This window comes from Triturus cristatus, chromosome 12 (assembly GCF_964204655.1).
Source record: "Triturus cristatus chromosome 12, aTriCri1.1, whole genome shotgun sequence".
In the NCBI taxonomy this organism is placed as follows: domain Eukaryota; kingdom Metazoa; phylum Chordata; class Amphibia; order Caudata; family Salamandridae; genus Triturus; species Triturus cristatus.
Genome location: NC_140595.1, coordinates 310,164,249 through 310,179,562, shown reverse-complemented (window position 1 = coordinate 310,179,562; position 15,314 = coordinate 310,164,249). Strand labels below are relative to the sequence as shown.

Below are 15,314 nucleotides of genomic sequence, written 5' to 3'. Positions count from 1 at the left end.
TCATTAAGCCAAGATTGATGTTCTGCAGTTTCCATGAGCTGCTTATTAAGATGTGGCTGCAGGATGTTTGCTGGATCGGGGAGCAGAGAGATGGGACAATAGTTTTTACAGTCCCTAGGATCCAGATTAGGTTTTTTCAAAAGAGGTCTGATGATGGCCTGTTTCCAAGTATGGGGATAGATTCCAGATCGGATGATGACATTCATTAATTTACAGAGGGATTCTGCTATGGTGTCAGCAGCCATGTGTAGAGTTGCGGGTGGACATGCCTCCATCGGAGAGCCTGAGTCTTGGAGCAAAGGTTAGCATTACTTTTGTCTTTTTTATATGTTTAACTAAATCTTTCATTAATAGTTCATAGAGATTAATATGATCTCCCGTGGAAACCTCATATAGGGCCATTTAGAATGATGGGACCAAGTAATTAAACCATAGAAAATCGTCAGCTGACCAGGTTTCTTGTAGACGAGTAATATTTGTTTCTCAAATTCTTCGAACATTCAATTTTTTTTATTTTTTGTTAGTCCCACCAAAATCAATGAAACAACAATATTTTACAGCTATACCGACTGCCAAAAAGAAGTAAGGGCTTTATTTCTTGTCAAAGCTCCCAGTAGCCAGAGTGAAGAGATCTTTGCTTGATTGCTGGTAGACTGTATTATACGACTGCGCTGTTCTAGATCAATCGACTTCCTTAATTTCCACAGCAAGTGAACCTGCCAGATTCTGTAAGCCCACTAAATGTTCATGGTGGTTGCTAGATTTCAAGTCTGGTGTTTTGAAACCAAATGTTGTGGGTTTCATATGTCTCAACACTATCTTCCAGGAAAACATCTATTGAAGATATTTTGCACCTGCTGTTTCTGAAGAAGGGGGGGGGGGGTGTATCATTGCTAGACGTTTTCTCAGTGTTGAGACACTTTACCCATTTCATCTGATGGATGTCTTATTTGTGGGCGCTTTTTTTGTCCTCAGTTTTTTTTTTTTTCTTATTTTTCTTCTTTTTGTTTTAATATTTTCTTGCTTCATTGTCATTGTTCTAGATACTACTTCTGCTGGAGTCTACGACTCATCAGAAACTATTTATTGAGGTACAGCCCAGTCTAGTTTTTATTTATTTTATTTTTTTGAATATTAGATGCATGGTAGCTTGGTTTTTATTTCTAGCAGGGAATCAAGGAATTCTCTTTGTCTTTCTGGACAAAATAATCTTCAGGGAAGATATTACGAAGAGAATTTTCTTTCTGCTTGTTTTCAGCTTGACTTCTTTTACCACTGCTTGAACAGCATTGTTTTTCACCCTCTTGGGGCCCCTTAATGTGTTACGTGGTTGAGGAAGAAATAGCAGCAAGAGAAGGAGAGTTGTGTACAAGTTCTTTCAATTGGGCCACCCCTCCATCCTTGCATGCGAGAGAGGATAGAGATTGTATCCAAAATATGGTCAGCATTAAATGCTGCTTTTTTTTTAATAGTGGTACTATAAGAGTCCAACATGCCCGTTAAAACATGTAGGGAGTCTGAAACATAAACTTAATTACCTGGGGAATGGATACTAGCGTTAAGAGTACTCTGAAGTATTTGATAGGTTCTCCAAGGGAAGTGGGCTACTTTCAAACCAAGTTAATGTCTTTTATGGTGTTGGATTATTGGCCAAATCCCTTGGAGGTCTTTTTTTCCTTTGTACTCATAGAGGATTAGTTTGAAGTTTTCAATCAATATCGTTAGAGTAAATTCCACTGGCATCATGCGAAGTAAACAAATTACCTCCTCAATTTTGTTCCACTTTAAGCTCGCCCTGTGTTTGTGCGGTTTTAAGTGTTGACTCCACTTGAGGTAAAGCAACTAAAGCACCAATGTGTGCTGATCTTTGTTGGACCCTAGCAGAGCTTTTTGATCTATTTAAGGGGCAAGTAGATTTTAAAACTATAGTCCTATTTCTTTGCTTTTTATGGTCATCTTAGTTGCTTACTCCTTAATTCAACTTAACAGAGGGGACGAACCACAATGCTCCTGGCACTGCCACGTACTTCATCCCAATTTTCCTCTTCACAAGAAAAGGGAATAAAACCACACCGAGGGCTCCCAAATTGCTGCAAACCACACTGGTCGCCAATATATACAGTAATGAACACATCCAAAGAACTGCCACTAGCACAGATGTTATAAATGAGCTCATTGGAAATGCCTTCAGGGCCAGGTGCCTTAGGCCTCTTCAAGGATGTAAAAGCATTGAGGGCGTCCTGTAAAGCAATATTCATTTCCAGCGTCTCAAAGTCTATCTTTGAATACAGATTTTGGGATACATAGGAGATAGGAACAATAACATAGCAGATCAATTGATTGAACCCTGGTCTTAAAAACCCCCAAAAAGAGCACGAAAACACTGTTTTTCAAAAACCTAACAAGACAGCATGCAAAGCAGTACTAACAAGAATGTAGCTAGCAAACTAACAGACTAAATCTAAAACAATTGAAGATTAGATTGAGAGAGATCCATATGCTAAGGAGAAAGATTGTGAAGATTTTCTCTCTTTGACAGTTTTCAAAAGACCTAGATTCTTTTGAGAATAATATGCCTTTAAATTATTTGTCCATCTTGTCACATTCACATTCTTCAACATGGAAAATGGTGTTTGCAGTCAGAGAAAGAAAAGTAAAGTGCGAGGAGTTTTTAAGTGAATTATGTATCAATCTTCCTGGAGTACAGGGAATGTGAAAAGAAAGGCTATAGGATGTTGTTTTTTGAAACACAATGCAAACGTAAACATCTGTAAATGGACTGCATGCATTCAGCAGTTAGGAAAGCAAAAATGAAGCCCATTTATTTGTAATTCTGTAGTGTGATGGAAACTGATTCTAATGGGATCAGAACAAAACAAGACACTTAACTTGGTATCGCACTAATGATAAATATTCACAGGGACCCCATTTAGCCATTATCGTGTGTGCGCGCTATAAAGTTTACTCAGAAAAACGTTCTGTGCAAAGTTAGTGGCCATTTTAATAGCAAATGTGCAGTCTGTAAATGACCATGCGCTACCACACGTTGCTTTAGTCACATGAAAAAAAATTGCCCCGCCTCATGTACATTAAAGATAGGTGCGTTACGTAACTGTTCTAAAAAGTGGGTTGTGGTTCTAAAAGGTTTAGGAAGCACTGCTCTGGGGACTAAATACACACGCATCACAGATCCAGAAGTGTACTATGCAATGTCATTATCCCATCATTGCAGTGCTAAATGATAGTTTCTGCAGCACGTCAAACCCTGTAAACCATGTTTAATTTTCATTAAATAGTCAGGAAAATGCATAAAATGAATACCCAAGTGACTCTCGGCACAAGGTTGCTTGCAAAGGTACCGTCTGTGTTCTGCCCCTCTGGGATCTGAGTTTGTAACTCCATCTAGCTTGAGTCTAGGAATCTCAGGGCTGTTATCCTGTCTCCAACCCTGACCCCGTTTTCAACTAGTCTATGCCGAAGAGTTTTTAATAGCTCTTTGTTGCTGCTGTGTGTTTCTTTGACATGTTTGCAAGGGAGTATGTGGAATCCTGGTTCTGTATAGCTCGCATGTGTTCCACATTTCTCTTTTACGCTGTTTGGAAAGTGCTTTCCATATATATAGCTACCCGCATGGACCAAGCAGGATGTAGATACATTCATACACACACACACACACACACCATATGTAGTTCTGATTGCATGAATGTATGTAGCCATGTACATATGATTTAAAATCAGCTTTTTGTTTTCTTTTAGAACTTTCAGTCCCATCCGACCGTTATGCTTTTTGCACTAATTGCACTGGAAAAGTTTGCACAAACAAGTAAGTATCTAGAATAACGTAAATGTAATGTTCCCATATGTGTTTAAATGTCTGATATACTTGACTCATTTTTCTTTGCTTATGATGTCAGATCATGTTTTCATGGTTAAACTCCCTTCACCAGCCCTTATCTTGGGCAATGAAAAAGGAAGTAGAGTGAAAATGTTGTGGTGTTCTGCTTTCAGGATTGTCCGGCATCTATTTGGTTTTAATGCATATATGCCAAGAGCGGATGTTGCTGAAACTTCATTGTGGAATAATATGACCCACTTACATGACCAATGAGTATTGAAATTGATTTATAGTTGTCTGCAATTTTGCTGAAGAAATTTAGTAAATGGCATACAATGTAATATCTGGTAAGAGATAATTAAATATGTGGGCAAAGAGTATTGTACATTATGTAAATTAAAGTAAGGGTTTGTGAAATATGTTCCACTGAACTATGAAGGTTGCAAAAAGAAACAAACTGACGTTCTAGCCTTAGAAAATAACTTTATTGTAGGGGATCAAAATGCTTTGTAAATAATAAAATGTGCACACCACTTTTTTTTTGTTAGTGGACTCAGACATTAGACCGTGCAAGAACCCAGAGGCTACCTGGTTGGCATGCAGTAGGGCTTGGGCCTGCACAACCACTTTGCCATGACATTTTAAAACATTTTAAAATCTCAGTTCCTTCACACTGTGAGCAGTTTGCAGGCAGTTTATAATCATCTTTACCTTTTTAGTTCGATCTAATCAGTACTTTTGCAGAAAGAGTGGAAGGAAAGGTTACAGATTGGAGCAGGTGCATGTTCATCAGTTTGAGATTTAAGTAGAAGTTTACTTAGACAAAATAGTCTGTTTATATTACAACACATTCTGCACTTAAACAGTATTAAAGTAAAACAATGCAACATCTCAAGATCGCATATTAAGTGTACAATTCATAGCCATGTGGTGTGACAGAGTAGTATATTTTTATAAATAAAGTCTTCATAACACACAGATAAGCATACCTTCAAGTTACTAGTTGTTCTTGTCTCTCTGGCATCACAGACAGCGAGTTATATGTTTACACCATGATTGGAATACGCTCAGCTAAGCTAAGTGATGGGATAGCTCTCCTATACCTGCCTATTCTATTTGAAAGAGACACGGTAGTGACAGATTCCTTACCTTAGAATATCCCCAGGCATCAGACTGGATCTGGAAAGTTTTTTGTAGCAGTACCCCTGCGCGTCAGTAGGTGGCGTCGTGCGGCTCAGCGTCCGTCACTGGCGTCGTAAGCGCTAAGATGACGTCACGGAGACTACTTAGGCGCCACCCATGGACGCTGACATCAGTTCATTCTGTTTCCGCGCCAGCAAGCGCTGATCCAGATAGAGCATGTACCTTAGTCACTTTTTGACTACTCTTTTGCGACTTTTGTCTCCCCCTTTTTTCTCCTGGTGCACGTAGGGATGCCTGGATTTAAGTCCTGTGGGACCTGCCGTCTCAATATGTCGGTGGCGGACCCCCATGATGTTTGCCTCTACTGCCTGTAGACCGACCACTACTGCCGGGATTGTCGGGCCATGACCTGAAGGCCTTGAGGGAGCGGCTCCGGAAACTGCTGGAGGTCCGGCACTCGTCCTAACGCCGCTCCAGCGACCGTTCCCGGGACCGCTCGCTGGGCCACAGCCGTCGGTCCTCGGGCTCCAAGTCTTTGCCCTCGGATTCCGGTAAGCGACGACATAAAAAGAAGTCGAAGAAGCGTGTCCGCTCTCCGACGTTCACCCCCCCCCCCCCCCCCCCCCCCCCCCCCGTCGGTCCTTGGATGCGGACGAGGGGGACAGGGGTTCTGCCCCGGCGGCTCCCTTGGGGCCTGGGCGTCCCGCGCCCTACCCGGGTCTGTCGGCAACTCCCGAACAGGTGCAAGAGTGTCTTGCCCCCACGGACTGCCTTTTTAGGCCTCGGGCTCCCGCCGGCGCGCCTTCGGGCCCTGCGGTCTCATGTCCAGATCCTATTGGCCCGTCGGCACCACCGGTGGATCCAACTTCGGCGCCACAGGATCCTACACCGTTGGCTCCGGACCCCCGAGGTCTCTGGCGCCGCAGTGGGTGCCGTTCGTTCCACCCTTGCCCCGGTTCCAGGACCATTTCGTTCCTGCCTGGGATCCAAATTGGGACACGGCGCCAGCCCGACCAGCGCCGTTTGTCCCTTCTCCGGCTCTACCGCTGTGGCCGGTTCCTCCTGCAACGGAGGTGCAGGATGACTGGGAGGGGTCCGAGGACCCTCTTGCCCGTCAGTATGACTCTGAGCAGGACTGGGTGGACGATCTGGAGGACGCCGGCGACCTCGATGTCTCTTCTGACCCGGGGTTTGCCTCTCCCCTGCCTACAATGGGGGAGGGCGCTTCCTATACGATTGTGCTCCGTCGGGCTGCTGAGGTCCTCAACCTCGATCTTCCTATGGTGGCCCTCAAAATTAACCTCCTCACCGAGGTGCTCCGGACGGCGTCTACTTCGTCGGAACCACTGCTTCCCTTCAATGACGCCCTCACCGACGACCTGTTGGGCACTTGGTCGCGACCGGTCATGGGGGGCCCCTGTGGATAAGAATATCGCCAGGCGTCACCGCCCCGCGCCCCCGCGTTTCTGACCACTCATCCCATGCCTGTGAGTCTGGTCATCCAAGCCTCGACGTCACAGAGTGCCTTTCCCACGGCTTCGCCGGAGAAGCACTCTAGGAAGCTGGAACAGTTCGGTAAGCGGTTGTTCTCTTCAACCAGTTTGGGGTTGCAGTCGGTGAACACCGCCTGCTTATTGGGCTGCTTTTCCCACGTGTTGTGGGATACTGTTGCTCAGGTGTTGCCTCAGTGTCCTGAGGAGGTCCAGGCTGTACTTTCCCAGGTGGTTGCTGAGGGTAAGGATGCGGCTAAGTTTGCCATTCGGTGTGGTTTGGACACCGCTGACTCATTGGGCAGGGCGATTTCTATGACTGTGGCGCTGCATTGCCACGCCTGGTTGCGATCTACTGGGTTCTCGCCTGATGTCCAGAGCTCTCTCATGGATATGCCCTTTGATGGCACTCGCCTGTTTGGCGATAAGGCCGACAGTGCTCGAGCGTTTTTAAGAACTCGCGGGCCACGGCCATGTCCTTGGGTCTTTCCACGAAGACCCCGGCCACTCCTGGTTTTCATTCCTTTTGTGGCCAAGGCAGGGGCGCCCAGGCACTTTCCTTCAGCGTGCAGACCCAGCCTCAACGCGGACGCGGCTTCCGCAGGGGCCGGTCTGGGAATCAGCGTGGGGGGGCAGTCCACCTCCACCCCACTGTTTCTACCTCCAACACTTCCTAATCCAAGCTTTGTGGAGCACCCCACGCCAGTGGGTAGCAGGGTTCGCCATCACCTCCCCCACTGGCTCGCTATCACATCGGACAAGTGGGTGTTACAGATCATCCACAAGGGTTACTCCCTTCCCTTTCAGTCCACCTCTCCAGCCATGCCACCTCGATGCCACTGCATGTCGGGGGAACACTTGGTGACTCTCCGGCAGGAAGTTGCAGCCCTCTTGGCCAAGGGGGCCATCGAGTACGTTCCGGGGCCAGAAGTAGGGAATGGTTGTTAATTCCACTACTTTCTGGTCCCCAAGAAGGACTAGGGGGGGGGGGGGGGGGGGGGGGGGGGGGGGTCTGCGTCCCATCTTGAACAGTTCAAAATGCTGACTCTGACTCACGTCTTCACTTCCCTCGACCCTGGAGACTGGATGGTAGCTTTGGACTTGCAGGATGCAGATATTCACATCACCGTCCTGCTGGCCCACCGGCCTTACCTGCTGTTCACGGTAGGCCAGGAGCATTTTCAGTTTGCCGTGCTCCGCTTCGGCCTTACCAGTGCCCCTTGGGTGTTTACGAAAGTGATGGCGGTGGTCGCAGCTCATCTGCGCAGGTCAGGGGTGTCAGTCTTCCCTTACCTCGACAACTGGTTGTTAAGGGCGGGCTCGCCCCAGGCAGTCGTCAACCACCTTCAGACTACGGCCGACCTACTGCATTTGCTGGGGTTCTCCATCAACGTGCCGAAGTCGCACCTGAGTCCCTCTCAGAAGCTCCCTTTCATGGGAGCGGTTCTGGATTCGACGCGGTTTCGGGTTTATCCTCCCGAGCAGCGAGTCCGGGATATTCAGGCTATGATTCCAGTCTTTCAGCCTCTGTCCCGGGTTTCAGTCAGGATGACCCTCCAGCTTCTGGGCCTGATGGCCTCCTGCATCCTGCTGGTGACACATGCCAGATGACATATGCGGGCGCTGCAGTGGGACCTGAAGCTCCAGTGGGTGCTACATCAGGGGAACCTATCCGATCATGTCCAGATCTCAGAGGGCACTGCACGGCAATTGCGGTGGTGGCTCACGAATCGCGATTGGGTCAATGGCAGATCCCTCTCCCTTCCCCAACCGGAGCACACAGTGGTGACGGATGCGTCTCCTCTGATGGGGAGGCCACTTGGGGGAGGCGGTGATCAGAGGCCTCTGGTCTCCGGTGGAGTCCCGGCTCCATATCAACGTTTTTAGAGCTGCGGGCGATCTGACTTGCACTGAAGGCATTCCTTCCCTCTGTTCGGGAAAGTGTGGTGCAGGTGTTCACGGACAACACCTCCGCCATGTGGTATTGCAACAAACAGGGCGGGTGGGGTCCTGGACCCTATGTCAGGAGGCTCTGCATCTCTGGACATGGCTGGAACATCAAGGCGTTACCTTGGTGGTTCAACACCTGGCAGGTTCTCTGAACCCCAGGGCGGACGAACTCAGCCGCCGGTGCTTGATGGATCACGAATGGCGTCTGCACTCGGACGTGGTGCAAGGTCTCTTTCTACAGTGGGGGAGAGCCTTGGTTAGAACTATTCGCCACCGGAGAGAACGCGCAATGTCAGCAGTTCTGTGTGTTGGAATTTCCAAGGCGGCACTCGCTCGGCGACGCTTTTCGTCGCAAGTGGAATTGCGGTCTAGTGTACGCCTTTCCGCCTCTACCACTTCTGCCCAGAGTGCTGAAGAAGACTTGGCGCGACTGGGCCCAAGTCATCCTTGTGGCTCAGGATTGGGCACGAAGAGTTACTCAGCATGGCGATTGATCCCCCGAACCGTGTACCTCTTTGGGAGGATCTTCTGTCGCAGCAGCAGGGGACGATCCTCCACCCGAACCTGTCCAGCCTCCACCTCCATGCGTGGAGATTGAGCGGCTGCAGTTGACCGCTTTCGATCTTCCTCCCGAAGTCTGTGATGTCATTCTGGCAGCCAGGCGTCCCTCCACTAAAACTGTATACGCCTGCAGGTGGAACAAGTTTGTGGCATGGTGCACAGCAAAGGCTGTGGATCCCCTTTCTGCCCCTCCTTTCTGAAGTTCTTCTGTTCCTTCTTTCTTTGGCCCAGCAGGGCTCTGTGCACTATCAAATGTTCTCTTTCGACCATCTCTGCCTTTTTGAGGCTTTCAGATCAGCTTTCTCTCTTTAAGTTCCCGGTTGTTAACCGTTTCCTTAAAGGCATTACGTACACGTTTCCTCCCGTGCTGTTCATCATGCCTCAATGGGACTTGAATCTCGTTTTAACCTATCTGATGTGTGCTCCTTACGAGCCCCTTCATACCTGTCCTTTGTGTCTTCTTACTCTTAAGACTGCTTTCCTGGTCGCTATCACCTCTGCCAGAAGAGTGAGTGAGCTCCAGGCTCTTTCTTCCAAACCTCCTTTCCTTTCTGTTCATCCAGACAAGGTGGTGTCTTTTTTGCCAAAGGTGGTCTCGCCCGTCCACATCGGGCAGACCATCACTTTGCCTACCTTCTTTCCGCCTCCGCATCCTTCGAGGGAGGAAGAGTGGCTCCACCGTCTGGACCCACCGTCTGGACCCAAAACGTGCGCTCGCTTTATATCTAAAGCATACACAGCAGTTCCGTGTGGATGACCAGCTCTTTGTTGGCTACGGGGCGCCATAAAAGGTTGGGCTGTGCACAAACATACCATCTCTCGGTGGGTCGTTCTGTGCATCAAAGCATGTTACTCCCTGGCTAAGGAGCCTCCTGTGGGGCTGCGTGCCCATTCTATCAGGGCAACTGCAGCCACTACTGCCTTGGGACGTGGCGTCCCCTTGCAGGACATTTGTCAGGCAGCTACGTGGGCCTCGCTGCACACGTTTACCAAACATTACTGCCTTGACAGTCGGGTCCGGAGAGACGGCTTCTTTGGCCGTTCTGTACTCTCCTGGTGTAATCTATTCGGAGACCCACCACCGGGGTTAGTATTGCTGGGGTATCTATTCTAAGGTAAGGAATCTATCACTAACGTGTCTCGTTCAGATGCACAAGTTACTACTTGTGTAACAATATATCTGTAAGAGACATTAGTTGGTGATAGATTCCTTACCGCCCCACCCATCCTCCCAGTTCTGCGAACTGATTTTAGGGTTAAGGTCATCCCCTTTCAGGGCCCTAGTTTCATGGCACCAGTGTTCAGTTTCTTGCATGGCTCAGCGTCCCTGGCGCGGAAAGTCTCGTACAGAACTGACGTCAGCGCGCATGGGTGGCGCCAAAGTAGTCTCCGTGATGTCATCTCGGCGCTTACGACGCCAGTGACGGACGCGGAGACGCACAACGCCAGCTTCTGATGCGCAGGGGTACTGCTACAAAAAAACTTTCCGGATCCAGTCTGATGCCTGGGGATATTCTAAGGTAAGGAATCGGTCACTAACTAATGTCTCCTACAGATATATCGTTACACAAGTAGTAACTTGTGCATCAACCATACTAAAACTTTAGGGCTTACTTCTGTGGCCTGTCTAGCCACCAGAGACAGCAATCTCAGCCCGTTCAGCAATACTTTTGGCCTTTGTGAGGATCGAAGAGACATGGTGGTGGTGGCGGAAGAAGGGGAGCCAGCAAGCCCAGCCTTCTGTTTCCCCAGCCTCTCTGTTCCCCCTTCAGGAGGCCTCCGCAGTCAGTAGGGTGCAGAATACGTTCTTACTTGCCCATCTGGCATTCAGTTACCTCTGACAAGTGGGGTCCTGAAGGTTGTCTTCCATGTTGATGATTTCCCTTTCTGTCACTCAGTTCGGCAGAACATACCTTCTTCCTTTCCAAAACGTTTCAGTCTTTGCTCTCCAAGAGGATATTGGAGAACTCCGGAGAAAGTTTAGTTTGCTTCTCCTGTTGCTTCTTTGTACCCAAGAACAACTGGGAGGAGAGAAGGGCCAGAGGAAGGGGGGCGAAGGCTGATTTTGCATCTTGGATTCTAGATCACTTTCATTCGGAAGGCCAAGTTCAAGATGTTCACTTTAGCCAAGGTTCTTTCCACCTGAGATTGGAGATATTGTTGTCCTTGTACTTGCAGAACATGTGCTTTCAAGGACCCATACTGCAGTCCAACAGGCTTTTATCAAAGGGCCAAAATCCTACCTTCAGCCAATGCAGAGGATTCACTTTAATAGGGGCAGTTCTCTACACAGTGATGTTTAAAGTGTTTCTGTCCCTGCAGAGTCTGGAACATTCAAGATATGGTCTAAGTTTTGGGCTTGATCCTGTGTTCCACCCCAATGGCTCTGGCATTTGGTCTCATGGCCTTGTGTATCCTGCTGGTGCTTCAGGCTCGTAGGCATGTCAGAACCCCATTCAGAGGGCCACGGGGCAAGCTGAGGTTACTGGGCCTAACCGTGGGGATTGAGACCTTTTACTCCTGATGTCCTCGAACTACCTACTGTGGGTCCCTTCTGCATGTGACTCTTGGTAGTAAAATGGTCGAGCAGTACAAGAATCCCTTGGGGGTAGTGGGTACACAGGGAGGGCGGGGATGCACACGGGCTAACAGCTCCACATTCGTGTAGCTAACTACACAAAGGGAAAAGAGACATTCTTAAACAACCACACCATCCCCCAGAGGTCAGGGCTTTAGCGTTTCTTTGTGGTTCCCCGGGTCCCACACCCTCCAGGCTCCTAGCAATAATTCCCCATTTACTATAGTGCGCATCCAGGGTAAGCTCCACTTGAAGTCCGAGATTCCACTCGGACTCTATTTTAAAGCCAACAGTGTTCCAGTGCCATGGTGCTTACTAGCAAGCAAGTTCCCCTGGCCCAAAACCAGTCTTACTTGAACCTACAGGTTTGGAGTGTGCAAACTTCCTGGCACACCCCATCTGCGGGAGCTTGAGCGACCGCAGCTGCATCTGGTGACTTTGTTGCAGGTTGCCCAGAGGGACTGTACTCGGTGGGCGCAGAGTTCCTCACACATGGTTGCTCCACCGAAGGTTCTTTACGGGTCCTTCTTGCAGGGTAAGTTTCTGATCTGTCCCACGGTGGAGGGTGAGGGGGATGATGGGATGATCCTGAAGCGGGTCCCTCTCTTTGACGATGCCCAGGTGCTCTCACAGTGGCCAGAATTCCCTGGCGAGGGTGCGTCGATCAGGTGGCACATCTTGTTGCTCCCGATTACCTCACCTGGCATACATGGTGACTGTATCCTCCCTGCAGACTGCCTCTGGCCTGTTTGGCACACCAAAGCCCTCTGCATATGGGTTGCAGCTGACCACTGCACAAGGGTCATGGTTCTCACAGCTCGACAATCTCCTTGCAGCAGGGATGTGGCTCGCGACTATGAACAGGGTGTGGCCCTACCGACAGCAGCCCGATCAGCGCAGCAGCGGTCTCCTCACACCTCACCAAGGGAGTCTACTTGATGGGGCTCCCCACTGGACCTCGCTTCCTCCTACTCTTTCCGCTTCATTTCAGTGCAGGCAGGCACTGGTGCTCCAGGTTTCAAAGAAAGTGGCCTTGGATTCCCTGGGCCATGTCCCCTCACCCAGCTGGGAGACTAGCAGGCCTTAGCCTCCAGTCCTGGTCACAGGCAGAAGTCTTGCTGAGCTTCCTCCCGTCTAGCTGCTTGGTATAGGACAATATTTGATGTCTCAAGCTCCCCTTCTTATAGTCCATTTCCAGACACTAAATGTGGTTTAGATTCGGATTTTTTTAAAAAAAATGTTTTAAGTTTTTATTTACGGGGTCTGTTCTTTTTATTTTTTAAGTGCCCATTCATCTACCCCTCTTCCTCTTGAAAGCAGTCTGTCACAGCAAGAGCGACACCAAAGCTGATAGCTCCTCAAAACAGGCAATGGGAGTTACTAAAGTTTGCACTTGTATGCCAGCCACAGTTCTATGTGTATCAAAAAGTTAGCCCAAGGCCTCAGTCCTACCCTTTATGATTTTCTTCTTATCTGAGATGTGCCAAAGCTCCTTTCTTTTGACCTCTCTCTGAATCAAAGAGCATCCTCTGAAGTGGACTGCAGAGTCTGACGCTCCCTTCCTCCAGCCTGTCCCACCCAGCTTACAGGAATGGAGCAATGCACAAATCTGTCAGAGGGAATTCCTCTACATCCTTCCCTCATGTTTCAGCATACAGGCCTGGGTCTCCCAAAATGGAACCCATGGTCCTTCATGCATTGTACCAGTCACAGGCACACATGCACACCCAGTGCATGTATAACTAACACACACCCCCTCCCATGTCCCACCCCATCCGAGCAATCTCCCCCGATGGAGGAGTCGCCTGGGAACATGAATGCATTAATAACCTGGAATCCCTATTCCGGATTAATAATATAAGTGACCTGGGTTGTACACATTTATCGGTTATCAAAAGTTATGAAAACAGCCTTTAATAAGCCCATGGCTTGCATGCCTTTTAAGTGCGAAACCCGTGTTTGCTAATTCTGAAGACATACCCTTTGGTTAAATCCGTTTTCTGCATACAGGAGAAAGTAAAAATATAAAGCATTCTGTGTGAAAGCAACTTGAATGGGATATATTTGTTTGCGGTTGCACTTTAATATATTTAAATTTCTACTGTTTAATTCACTTGAAAGAACTTTAGGAATCTTTGAAAGGACAAACTCATTACTGTTGACCTTTTACACTATAAGATGGTGTTGTTGGTCTAACCCTGGTATATTTTCTTCCTCTCCTGAATTCAAGTATTTTAACTGGGGTATTATTCGCTGAGCCATGAGTGTGTTGGGCCTGTAAACTAAACTCAAAATGATTCATGTATTGTACCCTTCCCAAGCACACACCCAGGGCAAATAATACTCATGTCCCGCGCACCACTGTTATGGGGATTAATAAAGTGCATTTTATTTTATTTGCAGAGTTTTATATAGCGCTGGCTAGACCCGGAGGTATCAGAGCGCTTTACATGAGGATCAGCGAGTTACAGGTTACAAAATTACATCAGTTACAGGATCCAAGTATAGGCATAGGAGAAAACCATGAGATTACACAACAATATGTTATTGGTGCGTAGCATAGCCAAGACACATGACATTATGGGGAGTGGAAGGTAGAGGGGGAAAGGTAAACAGGGGAAAGGAATGCAGATAGGGTCAGGCAGACCGGCAGGGGGAAAAGTACTTCAGGGGGAACAAAGTAGTCAAAGCAGTTAAAGTGAAAGACAGACAAAACCGTGAAAAACAATGTTCGATGTCCGGCTGGGTAGGTGATGACCGTGGGGGTGAACCAAAGCCAAACTCCTCTATAGCTGCGTAGGACTGCTCCACCGGGCATCTGCCAAGGTTCAGTACAAACAGTTATTGGTTTCCGCCCATGGGGCATCGTCATCCAACACCGCATTCAGGCCTCAGGGCTGCCAGTCGGGCCTCCATGCTTGCTCCTCTAAATCAAGGCCTACTATGTCCAACGCCACCATATCAATTTTGTTTTCGAGTGAGGACCGTGTCTGCTCAATTATGGTGCTCAGTTTTTCAACTGCGGCCAGCACCGCGTCCAGTGTATGCAACATGACGTCCGTGGATGACTCGCCAGGCATCTTATCAGATTGGCGGAGGTGGCGTGCCCGACTGTCCTCCAGCACCGGATCTCAGGCGGCCCATGTGAGGCATGTATCATAAGGCAGCACAGGGATGACGGTCGTTTAGTATATATAGGACCACCAGTATGTTTCATGCCCAATTATCAATACCCAAGCTTGGTAGTTTTGGAGATCTTAATATTGGGCTGCAGGAGGGACCGCAAATGTAGCCCCAGCGAGTCCACAACCGACTGTTTGGTGGTCTAGCTGCTTTAAGCCAAGTGACTAGGCGTTCACTGCCAATGCGCACCGTTGCCTCTATGCTCTGACTGTGGGGGTATGCAGCTGGGTTGTAGTATCACACTTGCTCAGGGGTGCGTGGACTATTAGAAGCTTGCTAATTATTCTACAACTGCTAGATCTGTTCCTGTCTCAGTTTTCAACAAACTGCCAAAAGTTCAGCGTTGCCTCGTAAGGGTGCCCGTAACGACCTGGCATCAGCTGGCTCAATGCTTGTAAGAGGACCACACAGACCAGCGAGGCCTCCACCAACGACTCTCACCTGGTAGCACCCCCCCGTACGATCGAGGGGAACTGCCCCTGTGTCTCTCCCCCTCCGTTGGCAGCACAAAATCCGCGTCTACACCCAGTACGAGGGGGTGATAAGCTGCTCCACAGTTCGCTAGGCCCAAAGT

At 48.6% G+C, this 15,314-nt stretch overlaps 1 protein-coding gene across 2 annotated transcripts in view; it reads left to right on the top strand.

Moving 5' to 3' along the window:
- Positions 1-15,314, top strand: part of RSPRY1 (ring finger and SPRY domain containing 1) — a 171,679-nt gene that overhangs the window by 85,469 nt on the left and 70,896 nt on the right. For both annotated transcript variants that reach the window (XM_085637997.1, XM_085637998.1), the window contains exon 7: positions 3,757-3,823. In XM_085637997.1, coding sequence (XP_085494123.1) covers positions 3,757-3,823 — 67 coding nt within the window. The remainder of the gene's footprint in view (positions 1-3,756; positions 3,824-15,314) is intronic.